This window comes from Miniopterus schreibersii (assembly GCF_964146895.1).
Source record: "Miniopterus schreibersii genome assembly, chromosome: 7".
Lineage (NCBI taxonomy): Eukaryota > Metazoa > Chordata > Mammalia > Chiroptera > Miniopteridae > Miniopterus > Miniopterus schreibersii.
The window spans coordinates 15,246,660-15,263,604 of record NC_138108.1 but is presented as its reverse complement, the minus strand read 5'-3'; the positions used below and the strand labels follow the sequence as shown (position 1 = coordinate 15,263,604).

The window sequence follows — 16,945 nt, the reverse complement described above, 5'->3', positions numbered from 1 at the left end:
TTCCTATATAAGGTGTAGCCACAATGACCTACCTTTTAATATTGCTTTGAAACTTATATGAGATACTGAACAAAATTTGCGTGCAATTTACCCCCAAATAAATATTTGGCACAACTAGTTATTGACTCAATTTTTAGTCATCTTTGCTGTTGACACCCTTTTCTACTCATTCCATGTTCGTAGGCTTAGGGCAGTTTTGAGGAGCTTCTGGTATAGAATTCAAGAAAAATAAAGCAGAAGTGTTATAGGCTACATAAAAAATATGTAGCCGTTTGTTTAAAATTACAGAACAGAAACTATGCTTAACATTTTTTCATTGCTTTCTGGTGATTCCCATTTTTAGCCAAACTTGCAGTATCTGCAGAAACATGCACAATGGTTATATTCTTCCTTGAATTATTTTATTAAGGTGTGCTTTAATCAAGTGCATTTTGTCTTTTCTTGAGTGTATGTTTTAGCTACTAAAATGCAAAACATCACTTGTGATTCTTTATGCTTGAATTTTAATTTTGTATTCTTGAATTTTATTATTAGTAATATTGCATAAAATGTTTTAAATAACAATTTACATTTTTATGGCATTTTATGTCACACCTTCAGAAATTCATCTCCTTTCTCCTTTTTATCTAACCCACTCCCCCCCCGCGCCCCCCCCGCCCCCCCCCCCCCCCCCCCCGCTTCCAGTAAGAGCCATAGCTCTACATCTTGGTTTACTCTGAGCTAGATTCAGGTAGTTCCTACTTATCCTGCCATGGGGCCAGCTTAGACTTTGCTACCCTTTCCCCTTGGTCTTAGCCTTCTCCAACAAGGAATCTATCAGTGACCTGGCCTAATTCCCAAGTGACCACATATACTTTGGCATCTGACAGACCTCTCAGACTGAGTTTCACTATTCAAGGATATCAGGGCCTTCCAGACATCCACGCTGGCAAGTGCCTACACTCCCTCCAGATTATTGACTTCTGCATCTGCAACCTGTCCAGCACTGGATCTGCCGCTCATATTCTGTGTCACTAGAGCTAAGTCATCTTCCCAGAAAGGCCACCAGTCCCCCAGTATCTAATATGAGGGGAATTTCTGTAGTTAGATCAAAGGCCATATTGAGAACACATTTAGGCCACATACAGTCTTGGCATTTCACATTGCTCTTCACTGGTTTAGTTAAAAGAGCTAAGGGTCGGGAGTGGAAGGTGTGAGTTCAAGTTGTGCTGCAAAATAGCCATGTGAACATTCAAGTAATTCTGTTTCCTCACCTATTAAACAGATAGTTTATATTTATCTAAAATAAAAACATGTTTAAAAAAGTAACATTGCTCTCTGTATGGGGCATGGTTGGATTTTATAGTCTACCATTCAGATGCAGAGAGTTTTATCTTTATTTTCTGCAACTTATTTTGTCCTTGAATCCCTACTCCTGCTGAAGGCAAAAGAAAGCCTGCTAATAAAGACTATTCAGATCTTTCTGGGTTACAACATTCTCCAAGTTTGACACAGGATGTAATATTAACTGACTGTTTAGCTAAAATGTAACTTTCAGTGCCAATTTTCTATCTTCAGATGGCATCTTTTCTCCCCATTTTTTCCCAGCTGATTCCTAGTACAAGGGGTTCCTACCTATCCACATGTCCCAAAGCCTACATGCTGTCCTCTTGGCCTTCACTTTCTTTCGAGTGAGATGTCACTGGTTTGGCCATATTCCTGGTATTCAGGTACATGGTTCTGGGTGATTCTCTTGACTCTGACACTAACTTACCTTCCTAAATGCAAAGCCTCCCTGCCACAGCATCTGTGAGACCCCTAACATCTGAGGCCTCATTGTCCCGATTCTCATTCTTTCTCTGGTTCAGCGCTTCAAATGTTAACATTTTTATGTATGATTTTGAGACTTGTTGAGACTTCTGATTTCCCTATACTGCAAATACAAGCCATGGGCAGTTTAGAAACTGCTTAACATCTACCTACATAGACACACCTCCTGTAGTCAATTTTCAAATACCACATGGCGGGTAGTATGATTTTCCAGCACAGTGCAAAATATGAAGGTCTCTTTAAGGGGATATCAATTTTCCTAGACGATTCCATGAAAAGCTAGGAGAAAGTGTAATCTATACTTGGAGTATCCCTGAACTATCTGGATTTATGTGCCCTTTGCTTCCAACTTGCCCCATTTAGATTTTTAGCTTGACAGGTGAATCAGGTCACTCATATCTGACCTCATGCTTTTTTTCTTTCTCAGGCACAGAACCCTTCATACTTCTTTGTTCCCTTGGATTGGATATCTTCCTGTCCTCTCGCATATCATCAGTCACTCTACATCCCCACTTTTCCCAGTTAGTTTTAATTTACACCAGTTATCACAGGGTAATTATAAATATCTTTTACTTTTATCTTAAAAATCTAATTTGGAAAATACAAGAAAATTTTTAAAGAGTTTATTTTTTGTTATCTAAAAAGGGGCAGTTAGGATTTAGAAATAGCTTTCCTCTGTCAATTCTGTTCAAGATGGTAGAGTCACTATGATTTGAGAAAGTCAGATTTGAGTAGGAGATGCCATTTCTGCCACCATAGTTTACACTATGGACATTACTAATTAAAACTAGGCACTTGGGTGCTCTCCTAAATCTGTTTTGTGTCTCTCAATGAAAACTGGACAGAGCAGCTGCCATTCTCAGGATGAATTCCGTATTGTGCATAGTTCCTCACAGCATCAGATTTTGTTCAGTATCCAAATGGGTATACATGCTTGATGGAGCCTATGAAACATTGCTAGAATCCTAGTTATGAGAAAGGATTGTAACATCTGATACATATACATACACGTATTATATATATATATAGTGAAAGATGAGAGACTCACAGTTCACTGCATCTAGGGCTCTGAGTGGCCAGAATGACTGTTAGATATTCCTTACACCAGTCTAACCCTAGGATCAATTAGCATATTCTCCAAATTAGGACAGAGAATGTAGTCTCAGACCTATCAGGTCTTCTGTGGAGAACAAGCCGAGGTTACCATTTAATGAGCTGAACCTTTTTGGGGACCCTTCATACAAAGGATGATTTGCTACCAATCTGGTCCTTTTGTTTTGTTTTTCTTTCTTTCTGCTGAGGCATTCTTATCAGGTACACCCTGGACATGCAGCCATGGACTAGCCTTTTAACTTGAATCTGTCAGTATGTCATGGAGCTGTGGAATGATTTTATTGTGAAAATATATTGAAATATAAGTGCAAATATATTAAAATATTTGAAAAGTTCATCCATGATCCAACCTGGAAGATACCCATTTTTATGCTTATTTCTTTATTATGTCTCAGTGTTTTGATGTAGTTATGCTCTGAGAATTCACTTCTAACCAAACTTTTATGATGTGAACTTAGAACAGTATGAAGTATATTGTGTCTTCTATCTGGCTTCCTAATCATTCCTTCCTTAAAAACCTTATTTTAATGAACATGGAGCTCATTATTTTTCTCTTTAAACATACAGAACTCTCAAGTACCATGCATAAAGAAGAATTAGAATTTAAACTTTTTAAATGTGATTTAGTTTGTATATAAAAGGGTGAAAGTATACTGTGAGGTGACAAAGGAAAGGAAAGGGGAAAGGAAGGGGAGGGCGGGGAAGGGAGGGGAAAGGAAGGAAAGAAAGGAAATACCCAACAGAAAATGGGGTTTGTCAGGGGATTTGTTGTGGGCAACTACAGAGGTAGATGGACCACTTACCATATTTGTTTGGGATGTTGAGCCTAATGATGCCATACACATACCAAGAGGGCATGAATACATTTATTACTTACATATTTGGATTTTTGGGTGAAAACAGCGTATGTCTGCCATGCAGGTTTGCAATAGCTAAGAGGGCAAGGAAAGGAGACTGACTTGGGTTTTTTACTGTGGCTAGGATTTTGGGCCAGGTGAGAGTTCTCATGTGCAATGAGGGCTTGTATGGTTTGAGTCTTCCACCAGCACTGAAGGAGGGGGCACCCAGGCTTTCTTATCAGCTTCCCCAGATGTGGGCACAAAGGGAAGTGGGTGGCGTAAGCTTTAAAAGCTCTTCGCCATCAAACATCCAAGAATGGAATCAGATTTATTATAGAAATCAGCCTGAAAGCTCACAATGTTCAAATTTGGAACACTTTGAGCAAGAAAATAAATAACATAGTTTTGGATTATAACTCAAAATATAAAACAAATGTTCATAATGCTTAAATAAATGGGAGATGAAAGAATAGAAGAGAGAAGAAAAAATCTTCTCAAAGAAGAATTCCAGATAACATATGCAGATAATTTTTCTCTCAAGGAGGTGGTGGGGCTTAACCCCTAAGCTGTTAAGTGTTTGCTACACTTACCGACTTGCTTCCAAAAGTACAGTGAAAACGGGAAAAAAAACTATCTCTGCAACGGAGAAACCTGGCAAATACTACTTCAGAAAGGTGATCAAAGTTAGCGTCATCAGTGTTTAATCACGATAGCATGTGCCCTTGATGTGATGTGCTGATAATGGCACTTCTCCTCAGTGGCCTTCCTCCCCAAACTCATCACTGCAGTCTAACCTGGGAAAACATCAGACAAGTCCAAATTTATGGACATTCTACAAAATAGTAGCTGGCCAGTCCTCAAAACATGCTGACTGAATGCAAGGTAGCATTGTGGATGGGGTCCTGGAAAGGAAAAAGGATGTTAGGGGAACATTAATGAAATTAGAATAAAATATGGACTCTTGTTAATAATAATGTACCAGTATTAGTTTATTGCTTGTGACAAATGTACCACAGTAATGATGATATAAACGAGGGAAACGGTGCAGGTATACAGGAACTCTCTGTACTGTACTTGCAACTTTTATGTAAATTTTACACTTTTAATTAAAAGGTGCATTTAAAATTTTTATAATGCATTTGGTATCCAAAAATAGATGTAAATGTTCACTCCTTTTCCCCCAAGCATTTCATGAGCACTAATCTAACATTACAATTTATTATCTGCTATTTACTGTTAATAAATGTTGCTACTCAGTGGAAGTAGAAAAATGTGTATGTCTGTATATAATTCAACAGCTAGTATTTTGTGTTGGCATAATCATAGACAATGAGGGATGAGATACCCTTTTAAGGTTGGTTTTTTAATTTAAGCCTATTGTTCAGGAAATACAGGGAAATGGAATGCCACCGAACTAACCAATGTTCTTAATTACAATATATGTTTAATAAAACAAGGAGTCTCTGTGGGTGTAAAATTCGCTAAGAGTTTTAGGAATAACAATAGTATCTTCATATTTTACTTCCCATCTAATACCTACCTCATCTTTTATTGACATAAAGATAAATTAAGTTCTTGTGAAGCAATTTCAACAGGGGAGAAACCTCTCTCAAAGTAGAGATCTGAATGATTATTATTCAAAGTGTGCAATGAGTATTCTCGATTAAGGAGACTATTCTGTAAAAGAAACATTTCAGCCCTGACTGGGTGGCTCAGTTGGTTGGAACGTTGTCCTGTACGCCAAAAGGTTGCGGGTTGATTCCAGGTCAGGACACATATCTAGGCTGTGGTTCAGTCCCTGGTGGGGACACGTACAGGAGGCAGCTGATCAATGTTTCTCTCTCGCATTGATGTTTCTCTCTTAAAAAATCAATGAAAACATATCCTTGGGGGATGATTAAATAAATAAGTAAATAAATACATAAATAAATAACTAGTAAATAAATAAATAAATGTTTCAAATGCTTACCCATAATAGGTACTTAGTAATTGCCTGTGGAATTAATTTAAACTTAATATTACATGTTTCTTTTGTTGTTGTCATTTATGTTTAAAAATTTTAAATTCATAGGACTTAATTCAAGAGAGATTAATATTTTTTATATTTTGCCATCAGTACTTAAACGTTGCATTTTTAAACTGTTTTTGAGTACTTAATTTATAACCCCATATCTTTGGATTTTATTTTTTAGATTTCTGGACTTCGAGCAACATTAAAGAATGTGGAGCCACGGCATAGTAACCAAGGACCTAAAATTAAAGGTGAAAGTAAAATGTGATAAAACTATAATTTAATATTGGGTGGTGATTCACAACCTTATCAGAGCTCAAAATTCTAGAGATACTTGAAAGTGAATAAATGGTGTGGTAACTACAAATTAAAATGTTAAGGAAAAATTGAGAAGAACTGTAGATGTGATACTATATAGGTTAATTTTAGAGAAAAATATGAGTAAATCATAATGGGAGGATTTTTGGGTGTGATGGAGTGTTTGCTACCAGACTTGTCTTCTCCCCAAAAATGACTCTAAAAATAGACTGTATATGTGAGGCAACGACTTTTAGATATTGGAAAACAGCACAAGTCACAGAAGGCAAGTGACAGAAGGAAAATTTATAAGTTGAGCTCCATCATCACCATGATTTTGTGCCTAGGGAATTTTCCAAATAAGCTTCATGGAGATGGAAGTCAAGAAGAGCATGGCAGTCCTGCATGAACTGAAAAGGCAAGCTGTGGAAGCAACTAGAATATGTAAGAAACAGCACCAGGTAAGAGGGAGCTGCAATGCGCAGTGGCCCAGTTTGTGAAGGAGTTTACTACAAATCCTTAATTGATGGCAGGACTACTCATGCAAGACTACCTCAGACTTCTTCAGAGAGAAGATTCTATAGGAGGAGTAAGAGGAGACCAGAGATTCTAGAGGTCAAGCATTGATGGGAGACTTTGAATTCTGATCACGCCTGGATGGAGAGACCTGTTTAACACCCTGGTTAACATCAAATTAACATTCAGCATCCTGTATCCATCCTATAAAACCGAAAACAAAGCTTATACCAAATTCCTAGAAGAAATAGAGTTTAGAGTTTGAATCTTGCCAAGTTAGAGAACCTTGGGAGATATTTAATGCTTTCCATGGATCTACCTACCATACAAAGCATAAAATTAAGCCTCAAAATTCAAGGTGATCAAAAAATTCATCTGTGTGCTAGAACAAAAATCAGTACCCTTCAGAGGAAGACAGTTGTCCAGATTCTTTATGATCTCTCATCTATCTTTCTCAGCATATAATTAAATTTTCTAGATATGTTAAAGAAACATGAAAATATGAGCAACGATAAAGACAAAAAGCAATAAATGGAAACCTACACTGATACAGCATAGGTGTTAGATTTAGTAAATAAAAATGTTAGAGAGGCTATTTTGAATATGATCAAGGATTTATAGGAAAATATGACATCAGTAGTGGAGAGATAGGGAATCTTGGCAAATAAATGGAAACAGAAAAGGAAATAGAAATTCTAGTACTGAAAAATACAATAACTACAATGAAAAATTTACACTTTTCAACAAATTGTGGATTACAGGAATGTCAGTGAATTTTAAGAGATCAAAAAAAAATCTGTTTTAAAGAAGAAATTTAAAAAAATGGAAGGAATGTGTCTACTTAACATATATGTAATTAGATCCCCAAAGGAGAAAAGAATGAGAGTGGGGCATAAAAATATTTAAATAAAAGATGACCTAAAATTTTCTAAGCTTGATGTAAAACATCAACTTACATATAAAAAAAAAATCTATAAACACAACGAAAATCATGCCTGGGTGCATCATATTCAAACTTTTAAATTAAATTTAAGTGAGAGAATCTTGGAAGCAGCTAGAGAGAAAAGACATTACATCAAGGAGAACAATAGTACAAATAAAGGCCGATTGCACAGGAGAAACAGTGGCAGCTAGGAACAGTGAAATGGCATCTTTAAAATGGGGCAAAACTTCAATGCAGAATTTTATATACAATAAAACTTCTTCAAATATTAGAGCTAAAGCAGACATTTTAATATAAATGAAAGCTGAGAGATTTTGTTGCAAGCCATTTTGAAGTACAGCAAATCCTAAAGGATGTTCTTTGGGCTGAAAGACAAGACTGCCAGTAGGAAACTCAGACCCAGAGAACTGAATACAGAGATTTAGAAATGCTAAATTCTGGTTAATATAAAGATTGAGTTTTTCCTCTTCTTAATTTTCATAAAAGAAAATGCCTGATAAAAAATAAGTAATGTTTATTAGGCATGTTAAAGATAAAATAATTTTAGGGTGGAGCAAATGTTCTATGTCTTAAGTTTGGTGGTGGTTGTATGCCTACTTATCTCTGATAAAACTTTTCCAACTCTGCACTTTAAAAGTATGTATTTTGTTGTATGTAAATTATACCTCAATGAAGTTGATTTAAAAAAGAATGATAGGAAACTCTAAATATTAGAAGGACTTTGAAATGGTGAATTTTCTTAATAAACATAACATCCTGTTATTTCCAGATGACTATTCCTTGTGTTCTCTAATTAAGGCTTAAAAGAAATATGTAGCATTGTTATATTTGAAACGTTTTTCTTAGACTTGGTTCAGTAGTTCCTTTCCTAACCTTTTATGTTATGTTCAGTGATGCCTAAAGAGACTGCTATGCAAAGGGATGTTTATTGCAGTAATATCTATAGTAATAAAATAATACACGCAAACTTAGCCTTTAATCACAAGTGAATGTCTAAATATAGTTCATCATACAATACTAGAAAGTCTTTAAAAATTATGCATAAGAAAATGCTCATGTTATTATGTTAATATAATGTTAAGAAATAAAAATACTTATATAATATGAGGACATGTCTGTTAAATAATGTATAGAAAAATGATTGGAGGGTGCACAAAAATTGTTTACATAATTTTCTTTGTGTGGTGTGATTACTTTCCACATTTTTGTGCTTCCTGCATTTGAATATGTATGTGTTTAAATAAAGAAATTGTTTTATATGTAGATAGTTTTAAATTATATAATCAGATATAAATGTGAAAGGATAATATGAAACTATTATAATCTTAGAAACTTTAGCTCCCTAAATGACTAAAGATTGTGAAAAACAATATAAAAAAGGCATAAAGGTTGAGGACCTTGGGGTACTTGGTTGAGGCTGCATCAGTTAATCTCTAATGCCTCCTTCTACTCAAATAGTTTATGATTTTATGTTTACCCTTGACATCTCTAGTAAAATAAACTAATGGTTTACAGATAACTTCTTTATGAAGTTATCTCCTGGTATTCCATATAATTAAAAAATAAACACATTACATGTTTTTCTAAGCTGATAAGTTTCTAATTATATTTTGATCTGTGATGTTTTAAAGTGGCTTTTGATAAAAGGGAATACATTCCTATCCAGCATGAAGAAATCGGTTCTTTTAGTTGAATAATTCTGATTACCTGAATAAAATTAATTTCTTAAATCCTATACTGAGTAATTTTTGTGCTCCTTATAAACATGCACTCTGGTTTTAGATATGGGACTTGCAGTACCTTTTCCTAAGCTTCTGGTGTCAGCATTTTACTGTGTGATCTCTGTATCTGTCATCACTTTGATGGCCTGATCAACTTGGGGCCTTACCTAGCCAGGGACTGTTATTTGAAAAGATGTTGGATTTATTGGTTAAGTGGTTGTTCCTCATAAAGCCTGCTGTCCTCACAATAATTTTCTTATATTTAACACCCTCTTCTTCCTTTGCTCATTTTAGTTTAATTATTTTTAACCCTCACCTGAGGATATGTTTTTATTGATTTTAGTCAGAGAGGAAGGGGGAGGTAGAGAGAGAAAAACATCAGTATGAGAAGCACTGATTGGTTGCCTCCCATAAGCATCCGACCAGAGGTCAAACCCAAGACCTGGGTATGCGCCCTGACTCCCGGGAATGGAATCCATGACCTTTTGGTGTACAGGATGACGCTCCAACCAGCTGAGTGTGCCACACCCGCCAGGGATTACTTTAATTTTTAAAATACTTTACCAGTCTGTTTTCTCTCTGTCATCTGGCTCTTCATTTATTTTGGGTGGTGGGAATTCTTCAGATTAAAATTGTATCCACTCTGTAGCTGGGGGACAGTGAACTCATTGTCATTTAAGGTGAACTTGGGGAAAAGACTAATTAATTAAATAGTTTAATTACTTAATTCAGATTTAGGAATTAAGACAGATATTAGACTACACTGGAGGAGAGTTATCAGAGTTTTAAATAGGCCATGGTTTTGAACTAATCCAAGTGGGATGCTAATTTTAAAATGATAAAATATTTTTAAAAAGTTATCCATTTAATTGCTACCACCAGAGAAAATATTATTAATACTTTAGCACCCAACTTTCTTACCTGAAAAAGTTTTTAATTCTATACTTATCCTTATATGACATGTAGAATAATAGGAAGATTCCTAGGAGACATAGTGAATTAGTATCGACTAGATATTTGAAGTGATAGTTTTGTATTATGTTTTTCTTTGTTATAAAAAGTAATATTTTTCAAATATTTGAAAGAAACTACACAGAAAGCACCTAAGTATTACATATTATACGATCAAACATTTTTGTGCAGATTACTTAATTTCAAAAAGTTTATGAATATGCTGGGTTTGATTGCTATGTATGTGTTGACTTACATGTCTGAAGTGTTTCAAACACCTTACTATAAAACTAAATTATGCAACATACTGTTTTTATATTATTGTGGGCATTATTTTGAGAATTTTCTCTTTTGTCTGGAATAGGTAGTGAATAGGAAAAATTAATTAGGTCAGGGAAGAAACTAAATGCCAGCCATGTGTCCCGTTGCCTAGATTCTTTGAGAGCCTTGACATTGAAACCATCCCGATATTTTTCTGTTCATTATCTTTTCTCTATTATAAATCTAGAGTTATAGTTTAGAACATTGAGTTCTTTATTTATGAGTATTTGACATCAACTTGCTGTTTAGCAATATAGGGCAAAATTACATATATTTAAATATGTATATGTATATGGAAAGATATGAAAAGGAAAGAGATATTTCCCATCACTTTTATTTTTCCCTCAGGTGACTCCATTAGGACTGTTCTTTATGTCCAAGAGTTTGGAGACTAATTTTACAGCTATATTGGAATATTACCCTATGTTTTTCTTTTGGTTTTTCTCAACATCTAGAAGCATAGAGAATAATAATTAATACAATATTCTTTTAAAAATCTCTTATTTATTATTTAGTTCCATTTGTGAAATTTTGTTATTGCTTACCATTCTCTCCTTTGACCCTCTTCGACTTGGTTTATAAGGATATGAAACCTCACGATAACAGGAATTTGGATATAATGTAATTGGAGAACAGCTCTTAAGTGCTGCCATTTCTTTAGCTTTGCAACAATGCCACCCTGCATTTTTGGGAAATGAATTTGAGACTTTACTTATGACGTTTTGGCATGGCTTTAATATTTCTAGTTTAAAAAGAAATGTGTCAGGGCTTTGGCTTTCATATTTTTGGTTGTATTTCTTACAGACAAACTGTATAAATATTAAGAATGAATGTGTTATCTTGTAGTTGTTTCTGGCTGTGAAAAGGAAGATGCACCAGAAGGTCCTACTCAGAGACGTCTTCGTGAAGCCAGGGAAAAAAACAAATGTAAAACAGGGATGAAAGATAATACAAAGGTATGCTGTTTATTTTTGATTCCATTAATTTATACTTCACTCTCAGATCTTCAGATCCACAGACTCATAGGCTATCATTATTTTACTGGAAAAGGAGTGTACAGCTTATGCACTTAGAGCCCCTTGGTGTAGAGGTAGAAAATTGATGTCCTCAAATGGTAGGTAACTAGTTAATTGAGGGACACACACTGCTTAGTGGCAGAGACAGCTCCGTGAATCACTCTGCCATGTATCCCAACTTAAGTATGGCCATGTCTGCTCACCTGCTCACTCTTCTGCTTAAAATTACCTCTGTCCAAAAGAAATAACTCCCAGATCATTCCTTATTTTAGTTTTTTATAGTATAACTTCAAACTTTTCTTTACGAGTAGGATGGAAAGAATTATGTCCCATTTAAGAATCCCCTTATATATGAGTGCCTTCACTTTGCAATAAGGTTGATAGTTAAAATCTTCTATAATGATTACAGAAAAATTGGTATTAAAAATGTCTGGTCAGACAAAGAAGTAAAAAATGAGGAAGAAAGAAAGTTAGGTAAAACCCCTGAGGGGTTTTAGTTTCTTGTTATGAAAATTGCATGAAAGTCTAGCTGAGGTAATGAATGTTTTCCCTAAAGTAGTTGTTTTCTTTGAGTTCTAAAATATCTGGCATTCATTTAAAAATGAATGCATTTACAAGTGTAACATCTTTTAGCAGTAATTCTATAAGAACAACAAATTTTTATGAATTCAAATAATATATCATTTATTTAGCTAACATCAGTAACATTTTCCCCTCAATGGCATGCATTAGAACATAGTATTGTATATAATATCTGAATAAAATACAGACTAAATGCTTTGGGGTTAGACTAAGGCAAAAAGATAAGTTTACAAAAAGGTAAACTCTTTTTGTGTGATATTCAGATTAGTATTTTACTGTTCCTTTATTATCACTATTACTTTATGGACTTACGGTATTTTTGGTAGATCCACTCCTGTAGTCAGCCTGCTTTCAGCTTCCGCCCATGCCAACAACCTCCCATCAAGGTGGACCTTCCCTTTTTGCCACCATAACCCTTTCCCACTCCTCCACCTGCCTTCCTCTAAGTCTCAGCCAAATGCAAGCAGTGGTGGCGGATGACTGTTGCTGTCAGTAAGTAGTGCTTGCTCTTATTTGGGTAATTTTTATTTATTTCCATAGAGGTTAGTAGTTTGGGGAGCAAATAGAGCACTCAGAACAATAAAAAATAATAGCATTTAAGGATTTTAGGTGTGATGAGGTGATTTTCATCAGGAGCATTTTCACCTAATGGCATCAACATTCACTTTCAGGTGCTAAATCAAATGATTTCTTGATTCACTCCCTAAGTGCTATGGCTTATAAGACTGTACATTAGTAATACAATGTTGGCCTTTTATGTGACAAAAAGCTGCTGAAATATAGAACAAGTACCTTACCTATTCCTGCATAGTATATTCTTTTTGGTGTTGCATTAAAATATTATATTGCATTAAAATATTATATTGCATTAAAATAAACATGATAGGAAAATTCAGGCCTTACAAAAGAACTAACGTGAAGGATATAGTGAATTCTTCCTCCCTTCGCTAAGTTACCATTTTTATTAATAATTTTTTTTCTTTTTCTGCAAATTTATACACTTTGACCAACATCTCTCCAATTCCCCCACACCTCTGCCCTTGATAACCACCACTCTCCTCTCCATTTCTATAAATTTGGCTTTTTTTTTTTTTTTAGATTCCACATATAAGTGATATCACAGTATTCTTCTTTCTCTCACTTGACTTTACTTAGCATAATGCCCTAAAGGCCCATCTGTGCTGTCTTAAACAGCAGTCTGTCCTTTCTCATGGCTGAATAATATTCCATTCCTGTGTGTGTGTGTGTGTGTGTGTGTGTGTGTGTACCACATCTTGTTTATGTGTTCATCCATTGGAAGAAACTTTACATATCTTGGATATTGTGAATAATCCTCCAGTGAACTTAAGAGTGCAGATATCTCTTCAAGATTTTCATTTCCTTTCGAAATATATCTGGAAGTGGGATTACTGGATCACATAGTAGCCCTATTTTTAATTTTTTGAGAGACCTCCATACTGTTTCCATAGCGGCTTCACAAATTTACATTTCCACTAACAGTGCACAAGGGTTCCTTTTTCTCTACATCCTCACAAATACTTATCTCTTGTTTTCTTGATGATAGCCATTCTAACAGGTGTGAATATCTCATCGTAGTTGTGATCTGCATATTCATGCAGAGCATTTTTTCATGTATCTGTTGGCCATTTGTATGTCTTCATTTTTTTTTTTTGAAAAATGTCTATTCATTTTTTCTGCCAGTATTTTACTTAGATTGGTTCTTTTTTTGTTGTTGTTATTGAGCTGTATGAGTTTTTTTTTTTATGTATTCAGATATTTACCTCTTATCAGATACATGGTTTGCAAATATTTTCTCCCATTTCATAGTTCACCTTTCATTTTGTTGATTCTTTTGCTGTGCAGAAGGTTTTGTTTAATGTGTCCCACTTGTTGATTTTTTCCTTTTGTTGTTTGTGCTTTTGGTATCATATCCAAAAATATCATTGATAAGACCAATGTCATGGAGCTTTTTTCCTGTTTTCTCCAGGGGTTTTATAGTTTCAGGTCTTTGTTTAAGGCTTTAATCCATTTGTAGTTTATTTTTTATAGATGGCATGAGATAGGGATCCAATTTCATTTTCCTGCATGTGGCTATCCAGTTTTCCCAAAACTATTTATTGAATCATAGAGTATTCTTGGCTCTCTTGTAAAATACCTGTTGACTGCATATTTGGGAGTTTATTTCTGGGCTCTCTATTTTGATCCATTTGTCTTTGTTTCTATTTTTATGTCATTACTATACTCTTTTGATTACTATAGGTTTATAGTACAGTTTGAAACCAAGGTTGTGATGCCTCCAGCTTTGTTCTTTTTTCTTGGGATTACTTAGGCTATTTAGGATCTTTTGTGATTCTATACAGATTTTAGGATTTTTTTCAGGTGAAAATGTCATTGGAATTTGTTAGGGATTGCATTGAATCTATATATGGTGTTATATAAAGTATTACCGGGCCCAGAGACAGTAAGAAGGGTTGACAACTCCATCATTACATTTAGTGTGAATTAAGGGAACTTGCTTCTCAGGTGATAGCCAGATGACATAGGTATATTCCTCCATGCTTTATGGTAGGCATTAAGGGTTTATATAGGAGAGGGTGGGATAGATAAGGGTACTAGGGTATGTCCTAACTCAGGAAAGGGGAAGATGCCTTACATGCTTTACAGGGCAGGGCTACAGCCTGTTCCAGGAACCAGCACAAACCTTGCTGAGGGGCACAAGCGAGGGGTGGATTAGACAGTCTCTAAGGGGATTTTAGGGAAGCAATCTCTGTTCTGGCCACGATACAGCTGGCAGGTCCTGCAGAGATCAGGCAGTAGTCAGCATGAAACAGTCTCCACAGGTAGCTTTTGGCAGTTTGGACATTTTAACAATATTAATTCTTCTGATCCATGAACATGGGATATCTTTCTATTTGTGTCTTCACTTTCTTTCATCGTCTTTTCGTTTTCATTGTGCAGGTTTTTCACTTCTTGGTTAAATTTAATTTTAAGTAGTTTGTTGTTTTTGATGCAACTGTGAATGGAATTGCCTTCTTTATTTCTTTTTCAGATATTTTATTGTTAGTACATAGAAACACCTGATTTTTGTATGTTGATTTTATATCCTGCAACTTTACTGAATTAGTTGAAAGTTGCAACAGGTTTTTGGTTGAATCTTTGGGATTTTCTATATATAAGATCATAACATTGGAAAATAAGGACAATTTTACTTTTTCCTTTCTGATTTAGATGCATTTTATTTCTTTATCTTGTCTAATCACTCTAGCTAGGACTTCCAGTACCATGTTGCATAAGAGTGGAATGAATGGGCACCCTTGTCTTGTTCCTGATCTTAGAGGACAAGCTATCAGCATTTCACTGTTTATTATGTTGTTATCTGTGGGTTTCTTGAATATGGCCTTTATTATATTGAGGTATGTTTCTTAAATATCCAGTTTGTTGAGGGTTTTTATCAGGAAAGAATGTCAAACTGTCAAATCCTTTTCTTGCATCTATTGAGATGATTACATGACTTTTATTACTGTGATATCACATTTACTGATTTGCTTAGGTTGAACCATCCTTACATCCCAGGGATAAATTCCACTTGATCATGGTGTATGATCGTTTTAGTATATTGCTGAATTTAGTTTGCTAATATTTTGTTGAGAATTTTTGAATTTATATTTATCAGAGGTATTGGTACATAGTTTTCTTGTAGTGCTTTATTTTGATTGTTGTGTTAGGGTAATACTGGGCTTGTAAAATGAGTTTGGGGGTGTTCCATCCTCTTCAGTTTTTTAGAAAGATGGGTGTTAATCTTCTATAAATGTATGGTAGAATTCACTAGTGAAACCTTCTGGTCTTGGCCTTTTTGTGTTGGGAAGTTTTTGAGTACTGATTTATTCTCCTTATATAGCCTGTTCAGATTTTCTGTTTCTTCTTGATTCAGTCTTGGGAGGTTATATGTTTCTTGGAATTTATCCATTTCTTCTAAATTACTAATTTGTTGGCATATAATTGTTCATAGTAGACTCTTATGATCTTGTGTATTTCTGTGCTATAAATTGTAGTATCTTCTCATTCATTTCTGATTAAATTTGAGTCTTTTTTTCTTAGTGTCATTAAAGGTTTGTTGATTTTTATTTATCTTTAAAAAGACAATGCTTAGTTTTGATCTTTTCTATTGCTTTCCTGTGTTTCTAAGGCTATAAATAACTCATCTTGAAGTTTCATTTGCAGAACAAATTTGCTTAAGTTAAATGTTTACTTTGGTTGTGTTTAGGGAATCTGGTGGAGATTATGGGGGCTTTCTAAAACTAGTCTCCATGGACTACTTTAGCAGCCCTCTAGACTGTCTTTAATAGCCTACTCTGTGTGGCATTGAACATTTCTTCCTGAAATATGCCTCTGTAAACTGGTCTTTAGATATCTGTATATCTTTAATTCTCAACTCTGTTAGCCATCTGATTCCTGATATGTTATATTAATTCCTCTATATATTTCTATAACATTATAAAATCTCTTCTTTAAGGTTGAGTTAATATGAGACTATACTTTAAAGTTAATTCTTATGTTTTAAACTATTTTATTTTGAATTAAGGTAAACAATATGTGTGAACACTGGTAAAACAGTTTACTTCTGTATCTAAGCTAATCAGTAGGTTACTGAAACAGTCAATGGGTTAGGTTTTGTAAAGATAACTATATATTATAACAATTTCCTTCTACCTGTGAAATATATTTTACTCTAAGGGAACTATGAGCCATTACACAATTAACTGGATACTTTTTATAGTGGCATTAGTTACAGTTAGGAGAAAATAATTACTATTTAAGTTGGACTT

General features: G+C 34.7%; 1 protein-coding gene across 2 annotated transcripts in view; it reads left to right on the top strand.

The window, feature by feature from the left end:
* The window catches only part of SPAG16 (sperm associated antigen 16), a 557,305-nt gene that overhangs the window by 30,030 nt on the left and 510,330 nt on the right, over positions 1-16,945 (top strand). For both annotated transcript variants that reach the window (XM_081143494.1, XM_081143495.1), the window contains exons 8-9: positions 5,954-6,023; positions 11,368-11,477. In XM_081143494.1, the coding sequence (XP_080999620.1) occupies positions 5,954-6,023; positions 11,368-11,477 (180 nt within the window). The remainder of the gene's footprint in view (positions 1-5,953; positions 6,024-11,367; positions 11,478-16,945) is intronic.